Source organism: Larus michahellis, chromosome 1 (assembly GCF_964199755.1).
Source record: "Larus michahellis chromosome 1, bLarMic1.1, whole genome shotgun sequence".
NCBI lineage: Eukaryota > Metazoa > Chordata > Aves > Charadriiformes > Laridae > Larus > Larus michahellis.
In genome coordinates, this window is record NC_133896.1 from 85,454,602 (window position 1) to 85,482,115 (window position 27,514).

Here is a 27,514-nt window from a genome sequence, read left to right on the forward strand (position 1 = left end):
TTACATAGCATCTCTATTTCTCATGGAAATGTAAAATTTATAATTTCAAGACTGTAAGTCTCTTGTGAATAGCTTGGCATGTCCTTTACTATTATAATGTAAATGTTTATTCATGTGGAATAATCCTCCCATAAATAGTTACCTTCATATCTGAACTTCCAAAAGTTCATATATCATCACAAATGTTGCAACAGCTGTCCATACAACCCAGTAAAGCAAATTCTCTTGTACTAGTCCTAGAGAAATAACTTGAAGAACTGTTTATTTGGCTTCAGAATTTATATTTGGCAAAACAGTTTTCTTTTTCAGAAAGAAACATACCTTAAGCTATTAAATTACCTAAATTGTATGGAAAGAAATAAGTAACTGGAAACAGACAAAGCAGAATAAGATAGTACGTGAACTGCTACTCCCTGAAACAGGTCTTGAGTCCAGAAAGGCCATATTGCATTAGCATAGATACAGCAAAAAAGGATGAAAGCTTCCATTCCGCATGTACTTAATAAGCAATTTAATTACTTATCAAGAACTTGTATTTTTTCCAAGGTAATGTGTCCCAGAGTACTAGTAGCCCTCATATGGATCCATGGAATCTCCTTGAAAGCTGTGCTTATTAAAATGATGTAAAGAGAGCTCAGTGGTATTATTAATCTATTTTATAGAAAAGAATGCACCACCTTGTCATCTGAATTCCTTTTTACAGAAGCACAGATCTTTCAAAGGCATACTCGCGTATCTAGGTAATGCATAACACATGAGCAGAAAATGTGAGAAGTTATGGATAGTAAAGGTTTCAGTTCATTCCCTCTTCTGACAATGATCAAGGAAACGTTAGCTATTTCTATTTTATGACAGCATTCTGACAGATTTTCAAAAAAAAAAAAGCAGTAATGCAAAGGAAAGGATTTATAAATGTATGAATAGATTTCCAAGCTGTTAGTTTAAATGACAGCAAGCTATTTTAACTCCTCTGGAACTAGTCTTCAAATTAGGGCAACTAGCTTTGTGCTTCAGATTTAAAAATAATCCATATACCTTCTAAGTAGAAGCTATTACATAGAAGAATTAGGTACATTAATTTTCTAGACATATATAGGATGACTTCGGACTCTGGTACTAAACGGCCATGATGAACTTTATATACGGTCAGTGCTTCCTCAGTTGGTCTTTTAAATGAAGTTATTAAAGGGAGTTGAAGGTTAAAACATATAAAAGGTGACAGTTTCACTTCAGCACTTACACATTTGAGAGCTTTCAAGTGCTCTTGTATTTTCAGCAAACAGGAAATAACAGCATGTTTTAGGTTTGTTTACTTGGTCGGTAGATTTTTGTTCAACTGTAGTAAAGGTCTCTTATAAATACAGACCATTGCTGAATCAAAGATTACATATGCCGTGATAAATGCCTACGGCTAAGCAAAATGATTTCATAAGCCCCTCCCCTTCTCAGCAGGAATAAAAGCTATAGTAAGGAGGTGAGCCGAATGAATCCTATTCAGCATTTCCAGTCTCCACAGGTAAGAATTATGAACGTGTTCCTCTCTCTGTTAGACAGTATTAAAGGAATAAAGGAAGAACGTTGAGACTTAAGGCACCATTCTGAGCTATCTACACAATGAATGTTGATTCCCAAGCACTGTAGAGACCACCTTCTCTTAGGCTTATGTGGACGTCAAAGTTGGAGGCCTCCTGGCAATATCCAGTCAAGAGGATATTGCCCACTCTTCAGCAAGTAAACCTAAAAAAGCGTTCAAGAAAGAGTGATCAGCCTCCTGTATGCAGGCTAATGAGTTCATCAGACGAAACAGTCCTATGAAAAATAATCAAGTCTATTCCGCTTTTCCCGTAAAAGTTATGATGAAGACCTACTTATGGAGCATTGTATTTGGAAAAAAGCACCTAAGCTGTGTAGACTATAAGACATTATCCAAGAAGTTTTTAAATGGAAATTGAAGATTTCCTTTAATAATCAACAATCCAAGAACCAGACAACAGGTAAGAAAATTCTAAACGTGTTGGAGCTTTGAATCTGTTGTTACACAATATACCTTACTAACTCTCTGGACTAAAGTGCAAAAATGGAAACTGATGAAAAGTTATGACTACAGATAATCTTAAAAAAAAAACAAAAACAAAACCACAACAAAAAATTTCCTGAATTGAAATATGGTGGATGTATCAGTGTGAGGCCAAAATAAATCTCAGTGAAAACTCCACTTCAGTGCAACAAAAATTATTTCAGCCAGTGTAAGTTTGCTAGGCGCACATTCACATTGCACGTGTTATCTATAAGGCACAGTAGACAGTAGAACACTATGGAGAGATACTCAGACAGATCTAAAAACCTTAAGATTAGGTACAACAAATAGTATAGCTCTTTAATGCTTCACTTTGCCTGAACTGACTTCCACAGCCCAGCACCCCCACCTAACCCTCTTTCTGACAAATCTATGATTTGCTTCCTTTTATTCCTTAGACAGGGTAAGAGTGCAAAATTCTGATGTGTGAAAATTCTGAAGAGCAAATTGTAGTGGGATGTGATGGCCCAATGTGAACACAACAAAGTATCTTTCAACAAATGAAAAAAACCAAAACTTTTTAGAAAAGTGGTATCCCAAAGTGGAGAGAAATAATAGTATTTCTACCCTACTCTCTGGAAAGTAGCAAGAGAGGGTCAAGTAGAGTCTTCTGAAAATCAACTTAAAACAAAAGGCATTCAAAAATAGGTTATAATGTTTTCCTCCCTGCAAGTTCTCTAGGCAATGGTTCCAAATGAAAATCGTTTGATGTAGATTCAAATATAAATACAGAGGTTCTGTGGTTTTTCTTGATTCCTGTAAAAAAGAAATCAAAAAAATCTTTCTTTTTTTCCTGGAATGTGAGTCACAGAAGAGATTGTAAACAGATTTAATCACAATAGCAACTAGTCAGTCTTTTTTGTTATTTTTATATATTAAATTTATTTCTGAGGAATCATGACATTTTTCTTTCAGGTAAGCATCTTTTGAAGGATTACATCGCATATATTAATAAGTCATAGACTGAATGAAATAATTCAGGATATGAGCTATTTTACAGCTAACACACTGTATTACAGCTATTAATAAACAATTCTAATTCAGTACAGTTGTAATTCCTTGCACTTTCCTATTAATCCTAATCCGCAAATTCAAAGGAAAACAGAAAACAGGGTGTCTTACATGAACTGAAATGCTTTTTAAAAATATATAGTTTCTTCCTGGGCCCTGTACTATTTCATTTAAAAGGAAAGAAGTACAGGATTTAATCCACAACTGAGGATCCGATTCTTTTGCTATAACTAACAGGCATGCATTTTATGTTTCTGCTGATTGGTTCCTTCACAATACTGAGTAAATCATCATGTACGGATGACCGAATTCAGTACGGATAAATTAATTTTGTTAGCTGCTATTCATAACTTATGTAAAAGTAGTCAGTTAGATAATCATTCAGAAAAAACCACCAAACATTACAGAACAACCGCAGTTAATGTAAATACCATAATACTAAATGGAAAAAAAAAAAAGCTTGCATTATTTGCAGTATCACTGCAACAAAATAATGATATTTCAAACTTTCACAAATATTTAATCTGAGCAAAGAATTTTCACACACACTAATGAAGTTACACTTGGAACATTCTTTTAATAGCACCATTCTGAAAAACAGTACATTAAGACATATGTATGTCTAATTCACCTTCAGTGAATGACCAATTTATCTTGTAACAAAAAACTACTGAATTTTTTAATCTTATGAAACTGCACTGTACGTAGTAGTTTAACAGAAAAAACACCAGCATAATAAGACTTTATCTCTCATCTCCAATGTAAATACATGGTTTTTGTACCTTCATTACATATGGACATAGAACAATCCCTGTCCCTTGAGATTTGGAAAAAATTACCTTCATAAACCTTTAGCAAATGTTTCAGTACCACATTCATCAGCAGGAATAATAAAACACTGGATTGGGCTTTTTAAGAATGCACCAATTCAAATTTATTCACCCATTTTAACAAGAAACATTCTTAACCCACGAAGGTCTACTTTTATTTCTGTCTCTCATGAAGGAATCTAACAGTAGGAAGAAATAACACAGGTCGTGGGAAACGTTATCTCTATGATGGAGATGACATAGCAAAGATAAACAGTTACGGCATCATCATTTTGTAATGTTATCAAAATATGCCCGTTTCTACATCCTATTCTAAATATTATCCTGAGGAAAAAGGCAACCTTATTAAAACACTAATAATAGTTTTCTGCTCCTGTAGAAAGGCTAGCTATATTTAACAGCATATTCTTTCATACTGTACCTTTTCTTCACCACCGCTAAACTACGCTCAAGTCAAATGACAAGATCTGGTAGTCATAACTGGTTTCCTACACTGTCCTCACTATCTGTGGCATCTGACTGTTTGGCAGCGCAAGGTGGAAAATCTGTCTGAAGAATTCCAACATCTGTTACATATTCCCACTTCCTCAAATTATAACTTATTACTGCATGGTTGAACTGTATCTTTTTGCCAGTTTGAGGTCCAAGTGGCTAACAAAGCAGGAAAACTTTTCTAAGAGAAAGCTCAAGAATCAGCAGAACATTATTGAACCAGAAAAGTTAAAACGATGAAAACATAAAGAAAAATTATAATAGTGGTGATAAAATAACTAAGCCTAAACTTCTCCTCAGCAGTATACAGACAGTATGTAAACTGTATACTATGAGGCACATCGGAGGCTGAAAATTAAGCTTATGTGCTTTATTGTTTATAAATAAAGTAAGAAGCCAAAGTCATCTAATAATGAAAATACTTTTCTCAGAAAGCATACATAGTAGTAGAGTCTATTAAAAGACCCCGCAAACTTTGAGGTCTTAAGGATACAGAGATAAGGAACTTCAGTAAAAATATGAAGGAAAAAAAAATGAAGTATTGATTATCCCTTCTGGTTCTGTGATCTAATTTCTTGCCCAGTCTGTATGAGCTCTCACAGAATTGCTCCATCTATCAGGAAAAATGAAAGGAAATGAACTCCTAAAATATGAGCAATATAAAGAGCAAAATGTGCAGTAGCAGAAGACAGCAAAACGGAGGAAAAATTTTTTTTTCTGTTGAAAAGCTAACAGAAAAATAATTGAGGAGAAAAATCATAGTATATTACTTAGTTGTTCAGTATTGATGAGAGCTGACGATATGCATTCACAACATGTAATTAAGATTTTAAGGAAACTTGATATACAAGCAAAAGGCAGAAAGAAAAAAAGTCACACCAAAAAACTACTTTCAAGTGGAACTTGACAAATTCAAGGAAGCAAATGCAATTTCCAAATAGGATTTTTGGTTGATACTCTGAAAGTATCCTGGCTGAATTAACAGTGTAAAGGGACTGCAAAATCATCCTCTAACTAGCTTGTGACAGTATGCAAATTGAAATGAAGTTAGAAGACTCTGGTAAGGATTTACATTTTTTCAAAAAAATAGATATGCCTTTTTGATCTTAGCAATGTAACTTTTACTTTGTGAGGTAAATACTAAGCAATACTGGATACAAAGTCAACACATACAAAACCAAAATGCAGAGTGAGGATAAATCAAACTTTTTCAGGATTTAAGGAAAAAAACCCACCCCAACCAACAAAAAAAAGCAAGCCTTCCCAGCACAGGAATAGCTGATTCTTGGTCTTTTCACTCTAATTGTCTCTACACGTGCAGAAATCATGGAAGCATTATGAGTTTATGAATAAATGGCTCAGATTGGCAATTCTAATATATACTTTTTTCCCCCTTTACATAGTCAGGAACTACCAGAGAATAAATAATTTTTAAGAATGTCTAACTTCGCTTTTGGCAGAAGAGCGACAGACCTGAAACGCCACATCTAGATGAACTATGTTTAAGGATTAGAGGTTAGGTGCAAAGTGAATTAGATGAAAATGTAATGGGAATGACTAACAGGAAGTACTTAGTTTTGGAGGCAATGAACAAACAATTATTCCCACAGCAGTAAAATGCAAGATTTCTGAGAACTGAGAGGAAATGCCAAAAAAGGGGACATAGCAGCATTTCCAAACCTATCATAATTGGAATTAATGAACCAGAAAGGTTACGTCCACTGCATTCTTCATTTTTTCAGTCTGCAAATCTTCAGGATTATTCAATTAATTCAATTACCTACTACTCTCACTGCAAAAATTGGCTAATATCTCCTAAAATGCAAATATTTAAAATTCTCTTAAGAAACTGGTTTGCATATGCTCCCTTCTAGAGCAGGCATTAAATAGATTTCACAATTACTATCATTAGATGGGAAAAACATAGAATCTCTTGTTTACAAGAGGGGACAAATTAAAAAAATCAAAGTTAAGAAAATAAGCATTATTATATAAACATGCTGCAAATTATGAGTAGATGTAAAAACAAGATTTAAAATAATAGAAGACTGTACTCCCTGACTGTGAAACTAAGTTGCTGAATGAAATAAATATTTTCTCTAGCAAACAAACAATCGCTTGCTATATAAGACAAGTACTTTGTACATTTGACATTTTGGGAATTGTTGGGGAACTTACTAATAGTCTTCACAGAAGGCTATGCAAAAGACATCAAAATGCAACATCCAAATACTGGAGAAGGTATCTATCACATTCCAGCAGCCCATTACTATTGTCACATCAGTTTCCTGCTTCTCCACAGGCTGTTCTTGGAAGCATCATACACGCCAAAAAAACTGAGTTTTAGCAAATGGAACTTCTATTCTGACTGACCTTTAAGCAAATTGTTTTCAAATTGAAGGTACGCCAGTACTTTTTTGAGCATGTCTCAAAAAAAGGCCACAAGATTTCATGCACCATCCAACAGATTTTGAACTACTATTTATCACACAAATGACAACTAAGATCATGATAAAGTGGAGTGGAAAAAGAACTAAGGACATGGGGCTAATTCTACTTATCTTAAATGTTGTTCCATCTACAAATGCAAGATTTGTTTCATAGCTTCACATAAAATCATCATGAAAAATAATAACATGTCAAAGTGCAGAAGAAGCATTCAACTGAGTTCTTTCCTTTTTGTGTGACACTTTTGTGTACTGTTCTCTCTCAGCAATTATACTAGCAGCTCTTTTGGCTTCTTAAAACTATGGAAAAAATTCAGCATAATATTCTCTATACAAAGGAAAACTGCATGCTACACGTCCTTATGGCACATCCTCAAGGGTTCACTGAGTAGAAGAAAAGAAGTCCAGCCCAGGAAAGGAATATGCATGCAACTGAACTACAGAATTAAAGACTTCTATTCCTTGTCTTTCTTTATTCTTCTTTTACATGAATCAAAATGGAAAATATGCAGACTAACATAATTAAGGACCACAGTAAAACATATCCCCTTTAACTACATCCAAGCATGAAAACAGTACACATAACGTCCAGTTTTATCTCTTTGATTGACAGTGTTTCCTCAGGAAGACAAAGAGAAAAAGAGGAATAATGTCAAGTCATAATTTAGAGAGGGAAATGTGTGATCTGAGCCTTGCTTCACATATATTTTAATCCCCCCCCATCCAAGAATGCACTTTTCACACTGTTTAGAAGACAGCAAGGAAGGACACCATCAAGATAAGGGACGAAAAGTGCAATATAAATAAAGAGAGGGGAAATGACTTCTCATAAGTGAGAAGTGATTTGCTGCAGGTATTTAAGATTTTATTTTACCTTAATACACAGACCATTGACTGTTTTAAAAAGAATATAAAAATCAACCTCAATATAGTCTACCTTTTTGACACCATCTGTTTTGATTGAATAGTGAGAGAAATTTCTTATACATCATAATTTCTAGGGCTTCCAGTGAGAACAGGTAATTCCTTTTACATTTTCAGGGTCATGATCTAGCAACCTTAATGAGAAAATTCCTTCGAATATCCTAGTCCTACATAGTAAGTACTTTTAAAAAATAGATGCTTGCTTACTTACTCCATCTTTTTACAGTGCCTTTTATGGTCCATGCTTTTTGAAGTTACTGAAGTCTCTATGTCTCCTCTGTGTTCAGAAGAAAAACCTACTTCGATGTTTGAACAGACTACTTCTGTTTCTAACACTGGAAAAGAGAGAAAGCTGAAAGACACTCTATTCCACGTACTGAAGTATGGAACAGCAGAATATTGCCAGTGATACCTGCCTCTGTTAGCTGCATCCAGCATCCAGCCTGGGCAACTGCTTAGTTAAGAGGTCTCAGCAATGAAACCATATTTTTCCATTAGTATGACACATACTAAATGAATTTAAATTTTACATATATATATTGCTGCTCTTTGACGCTAAAAATTGAAGTATGCATAGCCTGTAGACCTTTTCCATGCCTCATTTGTCATAAAAGATCGTTAGCACTTACTAGAGAAGGTAGAACTATGATCAAAATTTGTCAGTTATCTCACTGAGAGATAAATTTTACTGTCAGATGTCTGGTTTGGTTTGGGGTTTTGTTTGAATTTGGTTTTGGTTTTTAATATTAATAATAATAATTAAGATACATATTGTTCTACACCATGAGGCATCTCACTTCTAGCACTGACCAATATCTGACCATACTGAAGAAGTTTTATTAACCTACTGTTATATGTGCCTTCATCTTCTGAGTATTAAAAATTTATATTTGAAAATTTGTTAATCATGTTTTTCAATATGTATTTTCATATAGCACATGAATAAAACCACAAGATCTCAAAGTTGTTGTTCATTATCAGAAGGCAACATCAAATATTTGTGTCTCGGAAAGAGATAAGGATGAAATTTGTGATTTTCCAACTTGTAATAAACTGATGTGTTTTCCAATGACATTTTCTCTGATATTCTCAAATGCTAGAAACATATAAATGACATGCATTGCTTTCCTAAATATTCACTATATGACGTGACTGATTTCTGTCATAGAGAAGACTTCTCATTGTCCTGTTCATTGGTGAAGGACACCATGACCTTGGTGCCCCTGAATATGCCATGAGAATGCCTGGTTTGCTTTTTGAAATGTTGATATGAGAGTGTACTTCCTTAAAAAAAAAAAAAGAAAACAAACCAGCAGCCCTAGAGATTGTTCCCCAGGAAGCATCCATTACAGTGGTCACAAATTTCTTTGAGGGGACTGGTCCTTTCAACACATTCCAGGAAAGGGGGAAGGTGACCCATAAGCTCCAGACCTCAGGGACATTTGAGATTGGATATTCAAAACAAGTGACATTAATGGACTAAGAAAAGGGTAGATGTAGAAATACCTAGCATCTGCGGGCAGTAACTGAATAGTAACTGATATCACCAGCTCATCTCTCAAGTGTTTGTTTCAAAGGCAATGGATAGTAATAATGATTAATACAGAGGAACTCTTTACTAAGAGGCAATTCAGCAGAGTATCTCAGAGAGTATATTGAACTTCAAGCAAATGAAGGTAAACTAGAAAATAAGACCAGAACTTTCTTACTTTAGGAAAGCTGGGGAAGACATCTGTCAGAAGGGCCAGAATAAAAAATGTCTCAGAATTTTACTTTGGAGAAGTTTCTGCAATTTTAGCAATGTCCTAAACTGCAGACCTATGGAGTTAGATTTCAAGGAGTACAGTGAAAAGGTAGGTGACAGACCTGAAACAAGATACAGAACTGAAGACAACTTGTGTTGATGAGCTGATTGTTCCCTCCTCTGGATGATGATGATGTTACCTACAGCTAGCCGACATGCTGCAAAACCTCATATGTAATAATCAAAGATGAATTGCAGAAATTTGTCCAGCAGGAAACTGAGATACAACCATAAAACTACGCCTTTCACATCTTCCCCTACCCTGCAAGATACAGCCTTGCACACTGACTGTTATCAGCAGTATGGTACCTGTCTAGACAGACTTTTAACATGAATCTCCATCACAGGCAAAACACCTTGATAAAATACAGTTTCAAAATCAGAAACTTAAATAAACTCTAACAATAGATTAAAAACAAGGAGAGAAAAACAGCCTGTCCTTCTTTTTAAAGAGACATTTTTGAGAGGGTGGGGTACGGGAATTTAGAAGGAAAATGGGATTAGGATAAAGCATGAGGAAGGAGTTATTACATGAGATAATCTTGATTTTATGGAACTGGAAATAAAACAGCAGAAAATTGAGAAGGAATGGCAAATAAGGACATAAAATTATCTGGGCTGACAAAGTTTTATGTGGGCTTAAAAGTTTGAAGGCAAAATACTGCTTGTAAGGCAAGAATATCAGAACAGAACAAAAAAAAAAAAGTAGCTGTATTTGTATACAGAACATCCTTGCACTGTGTGATTAATAATGTGCAAAAAAATTCTTTACAGTGATATAGATACTCACAACTCTCCATGTAAAGGTGGATATGCATATACAATCCCATAACATAGAATACTAATCAACTTGTTATATAATCATGAGTAATCATTTCAGCAATCTTAACAGCACAGAACAAAACCATTTGAATAAAAACAAATGTTAAAACAAACACCAAAGCATATATTTAAGAATAGCTGTATTCAAAAAGAATAAAAACATACTACACTTTTCTCAGACCTCTTCCAACAAAGATTTATGAGCAAACAAAATTTGCCAGTATAAATCTTATTTTCTTAAACCCGCTAGTTCTACCATAAGCACTCACACTTGGCTACTTGATTAGGCTTCAAAATCCCAGTTTTATACTACAATTAAAGGTGGTAAACCTCAACTGAGTTGAGTGAGAAATGACTTGGAAGTTTGTAAACAAAAGGTATAACTTTTCTGGGATTCAAAGGGGGTGTTAAATGTAGATACGATGTGAACTGGGCACTGTTATGTCCTAAGTACTCTCCTGTCCTACGACCAAGAATAGGTCCCTTACATTGTTGGGTTCTCCCCAGGTAACTGAAACTCTTGAACATGTTTCCACATTTCTGTCCCCACCTTTGGGTTTGCGATGCAAGTGTAACAGATCACAGGAGCAATATTTTTGTAATATTTTCTGTAAGTACACCCTCAAAAAATCTTCCTACAATGCTTCCAGATTTTATGAGATTCACTCCTTGTTAACATTCAGAAAATGATATCAAGTCAGTAAACAATATGTTCATTTCAGAAACAAAAATATTTTCTTAAAAATTCATTTTTACTTGCTTTTTAGAGCTTTATGGTAAACATTAAATAACTGTAGTTCAGTGCAATAAACTCATTCATGATGGAACAGATTTCTCAGAAGTATGACATCTTTCCTTCATACTGTTTATACAGATGCTTATATACTTAATACATGTTTGCATTAAGTGTTAATTGATACAGTCAGAACAGTGAAATGGTCATAAAACACAGTTGGAAATGGTGGAATACTTCAAGTGGACTTTTGATGTACTTAGATCTAGTTTACCCCAAGAAAATTAAATAAAATATTATCCTTTGTATTCTTAGTAAACTGTTGCTAACAGTACTTAAAAGGTAACTGCTAATACTATTAACTGCAATGTAAACAACTGCAGGATGCTATTAGCAAATTAGCTTTTTCTCTTTATAAACTTATATACTGATGTTCATTATTATTTTGATTTAAGAGCTGTGCTTAAGTCAAACCAAGATATTTTCAATAATAAAGCAGGTTTACACTGTTCAGATACTCATCAATAACTGATGTGATTCCAAATACTTGCTATGCAGTGTGCTTTTACTCGTCACATTAAATGAGCCAATACAGGCCTATTTATGTATATATATTTCTGAGTATTATGTAATTCCTCATAGCTAGGTTTGGAGTTTTTTTATGTAAGATTTCTATGAAATAACAATGGTTTGGACAACAGATGTTTGTGTCTACCACCTAAGAAGCATCAAAAAATTTGGACCAAAAGCTTGTGCATATCCCATACAATCAAATCCTGCATTTAACTACATAAATTAAAAATAATTGCATGTTTCCTCCAAGACTACAGAAAACGGCAGCTGTTAAAGGAGTAAGTATTAAGTTGCTCTGAGACTTTTTCTCAGTACTACACTCTTCTTGAATTTGTTCTAAGCGGGTTTAAATGTTATAAAACAACTTTGATCCCAACAAATGAAGAGTCATTATTTATTTTGCATTTTTAAATACTTGTGTTTACTGTTATGCTGAGAATATGACATGAAAAATTGATTATTTTCTTTGGTGATCATATATGTTAGTATTTTTTCAAACAGAAGAGAGTTGAAACTACAAGAAAATCATGAAGATTTTTGTATCTGCACATCCATACCTGAGCGTTAAGAAGTTCTTCACATTTGTGAGAATGTTTTTCAATTGCTAGTATATACTGTTTTTCAATAGCTGCTTCTTGCTGTTGAACTGTAGATTGTAGCAGTGCCTGCAAAAAGAAAGCACAGAATATTCAAGAAAGATATAACTGGTATGTTTATTGGTAACTGCAGATCTACTAATACTTGTGTATTACCAGAATGTGGAATGCTGTTATAAATTTGGAACGCGCAACTATTAAAGTACCTTTCTATGTAACACTACCTTGTTCTCAGTCAGGACTGAAATTTTTTCGATCTCGGATTACTTATACATAGTCTGCTTAAAAGACAGCAGCACACAGAAGATAGAGAGGGAGAGTATTTCTGTTAAATATACTCAGTTTGGTGGGACCACACAAGAAGAGAAGCATATGAAAGCTCCTGAAGAAAAAAAAAAAAAAAGCCAGACATATTTCCCTGGCTGACAAAACTCCACATCCTCTCGGCACAGTGTAAGATCCCATGGGCCAAGCATGATCTTCACAACCACAAGTCAAGTAAAAGCAGATGGAAATTCTGAGTAATTTAAAACATAAAAGAACGCCCCCCCCCCCAGGAAGTTCACACTCAAATGTGAAGCAGTGGAAGTCAAAGTACCAGGACAGTAACAAAAAGATGATAAAATTAGGAACTCTCTGTGTATGAGCACGTATGCATGCACATGTCTATATTCACATGCACTTGACTGAACTCAGCAGAATTTCCAGCATCTGAATGCAGAAAGAGAAATAAAAAATTCAGGTACGTGAAAAACCAAATTACCATTTGAGCAATTACACTCAGGGCTTCCTTAAACAATGATGGTATTTTAATGCAGGATTTACTTAACTCATGCTATGCAAGTCTTTTTCCCTAATATTATAAAATATTTATGTCACTTTCCAAATACTCATTGGCCTATTTATACACAACGTAGCAAACTATTTTTAACTAGAAATCAATATAGTGAAGTAGCTGAAATTACTATGTAAGTTAAAACAGACGTAAGTTTTATAGAAAACAGACCTTTGGCCCAAATGAAGACAAAGAAAAAAAATACCATCTTTCAAATAATTTTTATTGTAGAGATACATTTACTTCGTGGAACTTAACATACACATATTAAATACAATTTTGAACACTTTTTTTTTTTAAAAAAAGTATACAAAAAACCCCACCTTTTTTGAACAACCTTTCCAAATTGACAATTTGGACTATTTTGAACTACCTTTCCAAATATTACACTAATTAATGTCTTATGCCAAAATCAGTGTTCTTCAGTAATGCTATAGTATGGTAGTAGTTTTCAGCACAGGTTCAGAAAGATTTAAAACGTAAAAAATGGTACTTAACATATATTTTAATCAAAGGGTAAGAATACGTTTGCTGGTGTTTGCAGGGGATTTAGCAAGCTATAAGCTTACTTTCATAAAAGTCAATTTATTTCCAACTAAATTTACTTCTTTTATTGATATAAATTCAGGCAATCACAAAAACTTAACTCTCAAAGAAGTATAACTTCTGTATGTGAAACTTCATATGCTAAATCCTACTGTGTATAAACTAGAATTGCCACATATCGCCGGCCAAAATTAAGTCTGTACTTTGGGGTATGGAGTTTTTTGCCCATTGTGACCAAGAATTGTTTCACATAACTGGCACAAGAGAAAAAAAATTCAAATTCTGATCTTAGGGAAAAGAGTAAACAGAATGGTCATCAAGTTGAAATGCAGTTTCTCAGATAGATTCTTGCTCATGCCAAGGGCTGAGTCACTTTATGCACTATGCAAACTTAACTTGTGACTGTTAAATTCCTATGAAATATTATAAAGAACTTTCAGTATTCAAGGAAATAATTATTATTCATTGTATGGCATGTACAGGTTGTTAAATTTTTAACTTAATTTTCTTCTTATTATTTTCTTTAGAAAATACATGAAATTCCACATTCAGAAATAAAAGCCTTCCTTTTCTATCATACACACTACTAACATAGTTTAAGTAGTACCACAGAATTGATTCTGTATTTGACGATTCCACTAGATGGCCAAGTAAGGAGACAGAGAAAAATTCCCCTATGTAGCACAGTACTTCAACAGTAGCTTCCATGTTGTGCCATAAAAAATTCTCCAGACAAAAATCTTTATTTTCTACGGAGAGATACAGCAGACCAGCCAGTCAAACAGGCCTTTAAAATACAGTATAATTTATTTATGTCAAGGACTAAATCTTTTCAAGTCACTTAAAAGAAGATGAGGTGTGTCACACAATACCCTAAAATATCAATTACTCCTTAATACAAGATTTTTCATTTCCAAGAGGAATCTGAAGATTCTCAGAACCTTATTGTTTTAAGATATGCTTACAATCAAAATAGAATGCTGAGCTCCAATTTGTTCTGCAGTGTAGAATGCTCTTATACTTCTGAGAAAATTTTTATGCTCAGGACTTAACATTATTGTCAATACTGTCAGATAAGGCACTTCTATAAAACAGAAAGTATACATTATTGTCCATACTGTCAGATAAGGCACTTCTATAAAACAGAAAGTATACTCTTCTGAAGTATGAACAGAAAAGTGTCACAGATAATTGGCATGACTAGACAAATGTATCTTGCCCTTTAAATTAAGGCTTTCATTATTCTTAATTTATCATTGAAATCACGTCCCATATTTAATAAGTTATCAGAAACAAGATGATTTTTAAAATAAAAGGCAAACTTGACAATTTCCTTTAATTCTAATCTAACATGCAGTTGTTGCCTAGGACACTACTTTTTTCACCGTGTATATCCTACAACTGCATGGCTCCGGCTGACTATAAAAAGTAAATATGAACATAAAGATGTCATAAAACAATGTCTTTTCAAGATTTTAAAAAAACTACACACACACACAAAAAAGAAAACAGAAAACATGGAGTTAAAAAATGATGTCATTTTCTTCGTCTGATCACAACCACCATTTAAGGATTCTTAATAAGATAAATACAACAGAGATGCATGATATCCATACAGTGCTTTTGCAATTTTCAAGATAATCAACTACTTTATTAAAATAAACCATACATTCAGCTATCTGACAACAGGCATCTTTCACTTATAGTTACATACTTCCTGCAGTACAATGACACTAAAAGTCTTTTGACTAATTGCTATTCTGGCAACTACTTATTGCTGCTGAAACATCACCTTCTTCCTTAATTAATTACACAATTATCCTGGCGGACTGATGTTCCATAAATGTGTGTCCACTAACCCAATATCAAGCTGTCAGTCTTGAAGCAGTCTCCTTGAAATAGGTCATTGAATCATTTCAAAGAAGGTTACAGTAGAATGTACCCTACAGCATCTGTTGCGTGAAGTCAAAGGGTAGGATTTCAATATGGGCGCTCTTGGTAATTCATTTCTCCTTCTATATATTGTGCAATGAACTTCCTTGACACAGGGTGGCTAGGATCATCCTGTACTAATAGCCAGTTTCAGAACTGTGACAGCAAGAGGAATCAGTCTTGTTGTGGATCTCTTTCTACACTCCTATCACGTTTGTTGCCTCAGTCTACATTTGTTATAGTCATAGTCATATTTTCAAGATTTCTTTACATTTATCAGCTAGTCCTTACTGCTTCTTGGCTTTTTGTTTTTTTCTCCTTCCTTCTTCAGCCCAACAGACTTCACAAGCCCTAACTATATCTGCTTTTAACCAAAAGTGAGGTCGCCTTTTAGGACTTTGCTAGAGCCAAATAAAGTCATTCTTTTCCCATTTGCAATTTCCTGGGCTTTCAAAAATCCCCTGCCTCCCAACCTCTTATGTAAATCATTGTATCAGGGAACAGTTTAAAGGACTGTGGTACCTTAGATAAGCTATTACTTAAAGCAGTTTGCTTAAAATTCAAACAAAGCCATGCATGAATATAAGAAAGAACCATAGTTATCATAAGTACATCATCATTCGAACTGATGCTTTTCCACTAATCAAAGAAAGACACAATTTACAAGGCTTATGTATTAAATAATCAAAGTAAATTTAGGTACAATAAAATAAGAATAGTAACATCTTTCCTCTGACTTCTGAAAAGAAAGCAAACAATATCACCACAGCTCCAGAATCAGAAAAACATTTATACGTTGCCTATTAACATTTCCTGTATCTCATATTACACTTTTACCATTACCAAACTGGACAAAAAAAATAGATTAACTGAGTAAAACAAGAATTAATGTCTACACTGACATTGTTTTACTAGGTTTGGTTCAGTTATAATTCTTTTTCAACTTGGCATAATCTTAGCTAACCAAAGCTAAAATTCAGTCAAGTTTTAAGCCTCAAACTTTATAGCCAAAATCATCACAGAAACAATTATTTTCTCAAACAATTATCAAAACCTTTATACATTTAAATGACCGTACAAAACATTTTTTAATTAGTTTGCAGAAAGATTAAAAGTTAATTCATCTTAATTTTATAAACTGTAATTTTACCAAAACAAAATAAAACTTTAAGTAAATTAGTCCAAACTCCTGTTTGAGCTCAGATAAAGAGCTAATCTTAGCTTTAAATTTCATACATGAGAGTAATTTTGGAAGACCCCAAGTTAAAACTATATCCAAACATCATAATAAGAACTTTATCCATAATGACCTTGGGGTGTCCTTAAGGGAACACACATCTTTATTACATGCCTTAGCAATGGTCAGAGAATTAAGTAGTGCTGGAATGTAATTGACAATGCACTACATGTACGGGGGGAACACCAGGGAACTGCACCACTGTGTACAGACCAGAGACTGAAAGACTGTACTGTACCGAATCTGAGAAGAAAAGTTTAAAGATCAGAAAAATACAAGGGATCACAAAATTTTATCCTGTATTCATACAGGTTGTGTTATGTATAGAGTACTAGATGCTTTCTAAAATTTGTCCTCACCCTTGGAAAGGCAAAAGTGCGATCACTAAGATTTTGCCAAAACCACAGCACAGACACTCCAGCCCACTTTTAATACAAACCTATTTGCCCAGCGCTAGTGCATATTTTCTTAATTCTACCGGCAATAGAAACCACAGCTGCTTGTCCAGAACAGGATTTATTGTATGCCCAAAAGCTAGAATTTATGAGAATCTTTCTCAAATTATATAGACAAAATATAGATTGTTACCCCCAAATTCATCCCAAATTCCCTAACCGTAACAAATTGCCAAATCTCTGCGAACTCCCTCCTCTTTTTATAGGGCGAAAAAACTAGTCAGAAAAAAAAAAAAAAGGCAGGAGGAAAAAAAGCAAAGTTTATTATCCCCTCTCATCTCTTCTGAAAAAACAGTATAAAAGCAATTCCAATCCATGCAAAAACCAGACTTCTCAGATGTGAGAAGTGTTTGAAAACGTTAAACTCGCATGAAACATCAGTATGAAACATGCATCATGATACACAGGCTGCTGCATTATATTCTATAAAGTTACTTAAAAGCACTGCACCAAAACCCTTAGTCAATTGAAGAAAAAAAAAATCCTCTCTGGTTTCTTTTCCCTGCTCAAGCATCATTAACTAACTACAAGCCAGTCCATCAAATACCTTCTGTACTTCAAAATTTCTGAGTCAGGATATTCAAAACAAGTAATCTTTAAAAATAAAGTGACCTAGTGAAAAGTAAAGTTACCATTCTACCTTAAACATACAAACTATATTACATACCAGCATTAATTTCAGCAATAGTACATAAGAATTTCTGTGCTTCAGAGCATTAGACAATGATTCAGCTTATTCAACATCCTATCTCCACCACTAATTAATTTCTACCACTTCATTTAAGAGCAAAATACAAGTAACCAATTGTTGAATGATAAAACAGAGAAGAGAACAGCATCAAAAAATCTTTTCTGACCCTTGGAGAAGATACATTAACTCAATAAAACGTACTGCTTGTGTTATAACTCAGTTATTAGCTGGTAAACATACTATACAAATAAAACTATCTAAAAGATTTTTGAAAATGTCTTTTTCAACAGAATCCAACCTATCCACCTCAAGACCAAGATACAGCATATTTTTATGATCGGGCTATTTTCAGGTGAGCCTCCCTTTAAGTGAAAATGAAACATTTACATTTAGGTGCTATGGAATACAGAGGTTTTTTAGTACAAGTGAGTATTAACCAAATGAAAGCAATTAAACTCCTGCTTAGGTCAGAGTCAACTTGTAGTTTACAATGAAGTAGGTTCTAAGTGAAATAAAACTAAACGTTGAGTTCAGTTTCCTGAATTGTTTCCACTCATAGTCATAGTGTGCTACCAAAGCTTTAAACAGAGGTCGTACTGTGAAATTTCACATATCAAGTCACAAAGTATTTCCTGTGGAAAATTCTTCTCACAAGTTATTCTTTACAAAAGGTCAACACATTTTGATGTGCATCAGGGTATGAGGAAGATTCATGGTTTCTCCAGCCACTGTCCTGTTTGCAGCGCGAACTGGAATTTAGTCAGGTGTTTCAAAGACATAACATAAGAGACATGTGAATCAAATACAATAATAGGGCAACATGGTTTTTGTAAAGTGGTGTAACAACTTCAGTTTCATTTTCAGCTGCTTTTGGTATACCAGTAAGGATCAACAATTTACAGTTTGCATACTATGCTCAGTCTACCTAGATACGTCAGTTTTACTGGCATGTGAGTTTAAGTGATTTATTTTCCACAAAACAGTGTTCCCGCAGACTCCTCCCAGAAAGAAACTGCAAACTCACTCTTAATCAAACCTTTCAATTATTATATATAACAATCTATTTTTTGTTTTATAGTCAGAACCACATATAAAAAGTCATTCTTACTAAAAAGGGAGAGAGAGATATCTTGTAATTTTTACAATTACTTTTAAAATACTAAGATGCTTTAATCAATAATAAAATATTTTTGATAGCCAGATCTTCAGAAGATTGAGACTTGACTGTACCTTGCTTTTATTGGAATTCTGTAGAAAGATTTTTACAGTGGCATCACGGTTGTACATGAGTACTCCTATACAGTAAAAATGACAAGGAATCTCTCCTTTTCCAGCCATCAGCTTTTCATGACAAAAAACAATATTGTATTATATTCAAGGCCCACCTGAATTCTAGTGCAACTTACATGCAGACAAGGATAGAAGTTGGAAGTGAAATGCAAGCCCTTGCAAGAACTTTTGAATTTATCCTTTTATTCGTACGTCAGACTTTCCTGAGCCAGTCTGTCATCTTGGGAACTTAATAAGCTAAGCTGGTATTCTAAAGAACTGAGAACTGGCCACATTTCAAGAGTTTTCCCTCCTCACTACGGATAAACTATGTTAAAAAAAAAAAAAAGATACCATGATTCTAGGTAATGAATGAAATATTTTAAATTTTTGCAATGAAATCTTTTAAATTTTCCTTTGTTTATTTCAGAGAAACCTTTCAGTTCAGAGGTCTGTTGTTGACACAAGAAGTTTTTAAAGACAATCTGACGGCCCCCACATACCCTGTACTTTGCAAACCTGTCTGTTCTTACATTCTGGAACACTGAAAAAAACCCAACCACCTAAAACCAAAAACTTATAGACAAAAATCTCACTATAGAAAGGGCTGGAAAGGACTTTGCATCTTGAAGCTAATTTCCATAAAAGGAAACACACATCTGATTCATGCAAGCCATCTTTTAGAAGACCAATAATTGCATAAAATAATCTAAGTATATAAATACCACCAAAAATACACCTGCCTGTAACTTCATATTCTTTAAAGCTTACATTAGAGGATATTTTATATGGTGAGAAATATAAACAAAACAGATTAAAATTCTTAACTCGTCTATTTAACAGAACTATGACAATTTCAGACAAAAGCTTGATTAAACAAGCAGAAGAAAAATCCTTATGTTGCTTGTGGTAAATATCTTAAAATGTGACACGATCCCACAAGCATAATTTCCAAGATCTACATTTACTTTTCTTTACTGTAGTTAATTACCAGGGATAAGAGTTTAAAAAAATAATGACATGAAAGACAGAAATTAAACAAAATTAGGTAAACATGAGAAGGGGAAACTTGGCCTACACAGAACACTAAGTTCATTTTTAATTTGCTTTCCCATGTTTTTTAACACAAATTTCATGACTATGTTGTAGATGGTTTATTTGTTGAAAAGAAGATAAGAATGTGAGATGCTTAACAATGGCCAAGGTTTTTGATGGTTTCTGCTACAAAGTGTCTAACGGTCTCTGTTAATGGATTTCCCAGCATGTTTGGCAAGCTAATATTCCAAAGACAACTGAAATAATTCTAAGGGCTTTGGTATATTCAGATCCTTGAAAATAAATCATTATTTGACTTCTTGTATAAGCTCCATTTTCAACACTGTTGCCATATTAAAAAGGACCAGTCACAACAAGTGTAGGAATTGAGAAGGTTTGGTCTTAAACTTGAGTGTCTGGTCTACCTAGGTATTAATGAAAGATCAGTGTGGAGAAATATTGTCTGTTTACAACAAGTAATTCCCTGAAATACAGGGGAGTGATTATCAGAAAATGTAACCCATTTTCACACATAGAAAGACAGAACAACAGCAAGTCTGCTGCAGTAAGTCTGCAAAGAGTAATAATTAGCTCTAAATGTAAGAAAAATGTGAGCTTTTTGTTACTAACTTGGCAACCTTACAGACAGAAGCGAAAAAGTGGCAACTCTCTTTTCCTTTGTATGCCAAAAGAAAGGCACTTTCACAAATCTACCAGTAGGAAAGATTTATCTATGCCTGGAATGCAGAGAAGGCAAGTAGTCAACCCTTTTCCATTGTTGTTCAATCCAAGTTTCAATACCTAAATTAGAGGATTTGGGTCTTGAGGGATTTGGGGATTATTTTCTGGGGCTAATGATGAATGGTTCATATTTTTTACACAGCTATCCTTAAGCAACCAATTACATTACACCAGGATACATTACATTCACCATGCCACAACTCTGCTTGGAGCGGCATTACAAAATTATAATTGTCTGGTATCAGACACAATTAGTCATAATTCCAACACCCATGACTGCAACAGAACCTAATTTGGGCCATAAACAAGCACTTGATTGCAATAATCTGCATCAGTTTGTTTTATTAACACCCAAGGAATGCAAAATAGGACAGTATTCATCGTAAGAAAGATTTTTCCTTCCTACACCTTTTAAACAATTCAGTAGACTTGCTTCGGTGAATTTCCACACTCAAGGTAATTTGGGGATCAGCCAACAAGTCTGATAAATATAATAAATTCCCGAAGATATGAGCAGTTATGAAGTCCCCAAAATGTTTAATATTACTTTTGTTAACTACAAAAACACATTTGACTCATTTACTTAAAGAAAAAAAAAATCTTAACCCTGTTCGATATTGAAATATTAACCATTAACTAACATTTTAAAAGAATCCATGAGATTATTTCCTCTAACAAAACTTCGGAACAGTTTATGCCTTCACTGAATTCTCTGATGATTCACTGTTATTCCCTTTTTATTTTTTTAAGTACATGGCAAAGCACTACTGAAAAAGTATTTAAGCTATAAACAAACAACGAAAAAAAGTTTGATTTTTTTTTTTTTTTTAAAACCTAACAAGTTGGTTGCAGTATTTTACTCAGGCTGGCTGCAGTATTTTACTTGGAGGCTGGCATATCTGATGTTATTTCTCCTCAGAGTAGTGTGATCTCATTGACCAAAATATGGCAACTAACCATGTGAGGCAACAGGAAGACCTGTATGAAGTACATTCATGCCATGGTTCCCTGGTATTAAAGAATGTCTTTATATAACTTGAATATAAATAGTCTATGAGAAATAATATGCTAAATATAAATATTGCTTAGAATCACAGTGTTCAATTAAATCCCTAATCTTTTGTGCCAAATCATAGAAACTGATAAACGTAAATCTTCTTTTCCAGAAGGCATATCAGATCTTCCCAGCTGCTGTTGACTGGTAAAATAGTTTTCAAAAATCAATACGGCACATGGGCATGTTCCTTTACCCAACTATACATGAAGAAATTATTCCTGAAAAGGGACAATATCATCCATGAAAAACTCTCCTTTAGCTCACACAAAAGCATTTAAATGGTGAAAAACTATATCTAAAAAACATACAGAACTTTCATGCTATACTATAAAATTGTTGCATTTCACAAATTGTTTATATTTTCAGAAATAAAAAGGAGGAAACATAAGTTCAGCAATTATCAATAGCTCACTGGGGTTTTTAAAATATAAGTTCAAACAGAAACAGCCAGATATTTTATACAAATCTAGCACAAAACAGAAATGAAAAATGCTGACATGCAACATGTTCAGTGGCCCATCCAAAGTGTGACAGTGTGAAGAAAATTCCCATTTGAGATCCTCCACTGCAAAGTGGTCCCAAAAAAAGTACAGGAAAAGAAACGCAGTAATTCTCCAGAAGTGAAATAAGGGAGGTATGGAGAAATGGGACATCACCAGTGGCCATGCTTAACTTTTCTCAGGAATGGAAACTTTTGAAAATTTTTCCTGGATAGGTTCCCTGTAGGTGAAATTAGTATAAGTTGTACTGATGGAGACAGACATATTTCTATAGATAGTCCAATTTCAACATTAGCTAGAACACTAAGAGTTATTAGCAAAATTATTAAAAGGCTTATTATGAGTTGCTACAAACATGTATGATGACTAAAATTACTTTCTACTTTTCTGCAGTCTATGACATGGGCTGTCTTCAAGCAAAGGGTTCTAAAAGCATCATCAGGTCCCCTACAGAATGGTGCTCTCTCAGACTTGGAGCTTAGTAGGCCTACTTAACATGTGATTAACGGAGTCACACTCCTTGAGGCAAATTAAACATGTTTGTGCTTGTCCTGGTTTGAGGTAAAACAGAACCAATTTTCTGTTCTGTAATTTTACTTTTTAGCTGGGCCTCTTCTAACTGACGAAACTCTGAAATTTACAGCATATTGTTCAGAAACTGTTCACTCTCAGAGTGGTAAGACCTGATTATACCAAGGAACGGTGTGCACAGAGGCTCTTGCTTACACTTATTGCTATAACAGCCAAGGTCAGCTCACTTTGCTGCTTGCCCCGTTAGAGGGTCAGACACAGAGAAGCGCAGAGGGGTCCCACCTGCAGGGAGGAGCAGACAGGACAGGTGACCCAACACTGACCAACAGGGTATTCCATCCCACCTGCATCACGCTCAGTATAAAAGCTGAGGGATCAAAAGGTCAAGTCTCTTTCTTCAATGGCAGACATCCGAGGAGGACCATGTCTGTTCGTCTGCCTTTGATCCCGATCTGAGCGTTCCTGACTCCAGATCCGGAATTCAGCTCCTGTCTGTCGCTGACTCCAACCTGGGACTTTCCCTGTGTCTGCTGGTGACGTGACTGTCACCCTGGGAGCTGGATACAGTTCTGTATATATTGTATACTTTTAAAAAATATTTTATTATTATTTATTATTTCATTATTTGTTAATATTTTCATTAAAGTAGTTTAGTTCTTTTTCTAAACTCGTAAGTCTCCTTATCTCTTCCTCTCCTCTCTTTGGGCGGAGGGGGGGCATCTGTCACTCTGATTGCCCAATCCAGCCAAACCACAACAGTGCTTAAAAATAAAAAGGTTTCATTAACAATGGATTGGATGGTTCTACCTCCATAAGCAGCTCTACAAGAAGTCTGCAAAGACACAACATGATACAATTCCCTATACACACTTGCACCAGCACTGATCACGTGAGCATCAAGAGGTAATTGGCACAAACGTGAGCATAGGAAGTTCCACCTAAACACGAGGAGGAACTTCTTTCCTTTGAGGGTGGCAGAGCACTGGCACAGGCTGCCCAGAGAGGTGGTGGAGTCTCCAACTCTGGAGACATTCAAAACCCGCCTGGACGCGTTCCTGTGCAACCTGCTCTAGGTGACCCTGCTCTGGCAGGAGGGGTTGGACTAGATGATCTGCAGAGGTCCCTTTCATGATTCTATGATTAGCATGAGGCATTTTAGCCTAGTGTTCAGTTCATGCCGCAGCATCAGCTCTGTTTACCAAAAGTGGTCCCTGAGCACTAACATTCCAGGATGGATTGCTGCAAGACAATGCTGTGACATTTCTTATTTCATCACCAAGGGAAACTCCCTAACGCGGAGTCCTTCTGTCTCTGGCATTCCTCCTTCCAGAAAGTTTAAGCCACTCTGCAGTTGGGCCTCCTTGCCCTCCATGCTAGATCATTCCTTGGTCATGAATTACTGTTGCTGAGCAGTTATAATTTGAATTTCCCCTTCACTACCTACATGGTCAGATTTGTGTTCCCAGTTCACATTTGTCTACCAAGTCATTTTTTTTCCCTCCTGTCAGATCTTTTTTACCTCTTTAAGTCTAATTAGAATTCTTAGCTTTACCTACTACTTCTCCTAACTTGATTCAGTTTTTGTCCTTTTACTAGAAAGTTTCCACAATAGTACAAAAGACACAGGTTTATCCTCCATGGTAACAGCCAGTTCTTTCATCTTACCAACTGAGAGGAACTAGGAAGAACACGAGAGAAAAGTTACAGATTCAGCCTTATTTCATCCTTAACTCCTTCTTTTACTGATAAAAACCTGCTGAATTGCTCTGTGAGGCTGCTTTCGTGCAAGTGCAGTTTGTTGAGACTGAGGAGGTCCAAGATGTGGATATGTGATAAATAATCAAACCTGAAGTTTACCACGATTGACTGAACATTTTTGTTTTGTTCTGGTTTTAAGTTTCATTACCAAAAACGGCTAACCTACTTTATTTGAACTTTCCCAAAGTGCAGAGTGAGAAAATATGTCATGCAAAATGTCAGGCCAAAGAGTCCAAATTGGAAGCAACAGAAGAGACAGTGTTAAAATGAAAGAGGCTGAGCAACCAAAAAAAAAAATAGTACCAAAGATGACTGTCTGTAGTACATACTTATTATATACAGTTACAATAATATTATTTGGAAATTGTGTTGTCTTGACAACTCATTTACCTTGAATTCTTCAACGATAATACTCAAGGCTTCATGTCCAGTTTTTCTCATGTCTTCTAACTCCTGCTTATGCTTTTCCTGTACAAAAACGTGGAAAGATTATACACAACATAGGCATCCAACGTAACGTTTTTAATTAGGAAAGTAAAAGACCAATTATTTCCTCATTTTGGTATCTTTCATGAAGAAATGCACAGATCTTGTCTCTTTACATATATGCTTACTTCAAGTTGGTCCTAATATTAAACTTATTTTTCTGTATTTCATAATTTTACTTTATTAGTCCCCAGATAATTCTAAATGGTTCTCAAAATGTCTTTAATATTTTCTTTGTTAGTCTAATTTTTCTGGTTTCTTGGCACCTGTAGATGGCACAACTTCCAAATCATTCTCTTAGTAAATACTATTTACTGCCTATATTCATAAAAATGTTAAAATGGACTCGTATCAGATTCAGTTTCCTCAGAAGAGCACACCCTCCTCCTACTCAGTGCATAGCTCCTTTTTAATCTTTTTTTATTCTTAATGTTCTCAGGAAAAGTGTTCTTGCATAAGATAACCTGAATATGCTTTTCAAATAAAGCTCTACTGTTTACTATTTTTTTACTCACAGTATTATGTAAAAATAACACAGATAGGAACATTCTAATATTTTTGCCTTTACATAAAAAAGCAAACCACAGGCAAGCAATCTGAGCCTGCAATGTGAACACCTCATTAGATTCCCACCAGCATTTCATGCTTATCAATGAGCAGCACCACTTTTTCAAATCACCAATTATAAGAAGATGAAAAACTTTCCCTCCTGCCACATTCGTTGCTTCAGGGATCTGTTCTTAAATCCGCTAGTACAGCAGGTCATAGATGTTTTAATCACCTCAGCAAAATGGTGCAGAAAGCAGAAAACCATTCATCACAAACATTAGCTTGCAGTGATTACATGGCAAAACCATCCACAACTTACACTACGCATTTATTGCCTTTTGGATGGAATTCAAGTTGAAATTTATTAATACAATTGTATGTTTTTTAAGATCTGTATGTTTGAAGTAAGCAAAACCTAGTGTCTAAACAAAGCACATTCAATTTTACTATGAAAGGCTATATAACACCATGAAAAAGAAATTGATCAGTCTTGAACTCTATATTTGACTAGAGGTTGCTCCTCTGCCATTCAGTTTCTTTCTCCTGAAAGGGCCATCTTACCAAAAAGTTTGAAATTATAGCTATACAAGCTTCTTATTGTTCATCCAAATATAATGAGACATTCATATTCTCTTGAATAGAACTGTTTGGGTTGTTTTTCTGAAGCCCTGCAAGAACAACTGATATGAAGCAGAAGAATCCAAGACGGAAATATTTTGACATGTAAATAAACTACTACATCAGATAACAATGCACAGCATCTACGTACAACAGTTCAATCACATTGTGATACACAGGTATTGCTGATACCACGAACTAGTTAAACTCAGATGTTATACAAGTAAAAAAAAATAAATAATAAAACAAGCCAAAACAACAACTGCTGAGCTAGAAGTATTTTTATAATACAAAACTACAGAATCGGTATAAGGAGGAAAAATATGATCCAGTGCTTAACTCCAAAACTTCACAAATCATTAACAAATATACTCTCTGTGAAAAGTGAACATGGGGGGCGGGGGGCGGGAATGAGGGAAATGTAATTACTACAGTAGCATATCCTGGATTCACAAATATGAAAAAAAAGAATTATATAGAAAGAGGAAGTTAATGGTCATTAACTATTCTAGCTGAAAAAAAAACCCACCAAAACAACAAAACCAAAACTGATGAGAAAGCACTCCATGTTGAGAGAAGCCTTTAAATGAGAAGAGTTAAACCAGTAAGATTTCCATCTAAGATCTATGAGAATTACCTTGAATGTGACAATGAGACATAGCAGATCACGTGTGTTGACCAAGGAAGTAAGGTATTTCGTTCTGGTAAAAAGTAGAGTGCCTCTCACTAGCACTACCAGGCAAGTCAAGTGACAAAGCAAAAAATGCCTCAAGTTTTTCTGAATTAGTGACTTGTTCAAAGTCACGTACTAAATGCAAACCAGTAACACAAGTTGAAGCATCAACACCAAGGTATAACTACCAACACGAAGATGCCATCCAACACACTTTAGACTACTTAATTTTCTTAAAATATTTCCTAAAGTACAGGGAAAAAGTCATCAGTACAGAACTAATAGTAAGGCA

At 34.7% G+C, this 27,514-nt stretch overlaps 1 protein-coding gene across 5 annotated transcripts in view; it reads right to left on the reverse strand.

Annotated features, from left to right (window-relative positions):
* The window catches only part of CCDC91 (coiled-coil domain containing 91), a 149,689-nt gene that overhangs the window by 50,796 nt on the left and 71,379 nt on the right, over window positions 1-27,514 (reverse strand). For all 5 annotated transcript variants that reach the window (XM_074589674.1, XM_074589695.1, XM_074589684.1 and 2 more), the window contains 2 exons: window positions 25,287-25,364; window positions 12,271-12,378 (listed from right to left, as the gene is read on the reverse strand). In XM_074589674.1, the coding sequence (XP_074445775.1) occupies window positions 12,271-12,378; window positions 25,287-25,364 (186 nt within the window). The remainder of the gene's footprint in view (window positions 1-12,270; window positions 12,379-25,286; window positions 25,365-27,514) is intronic.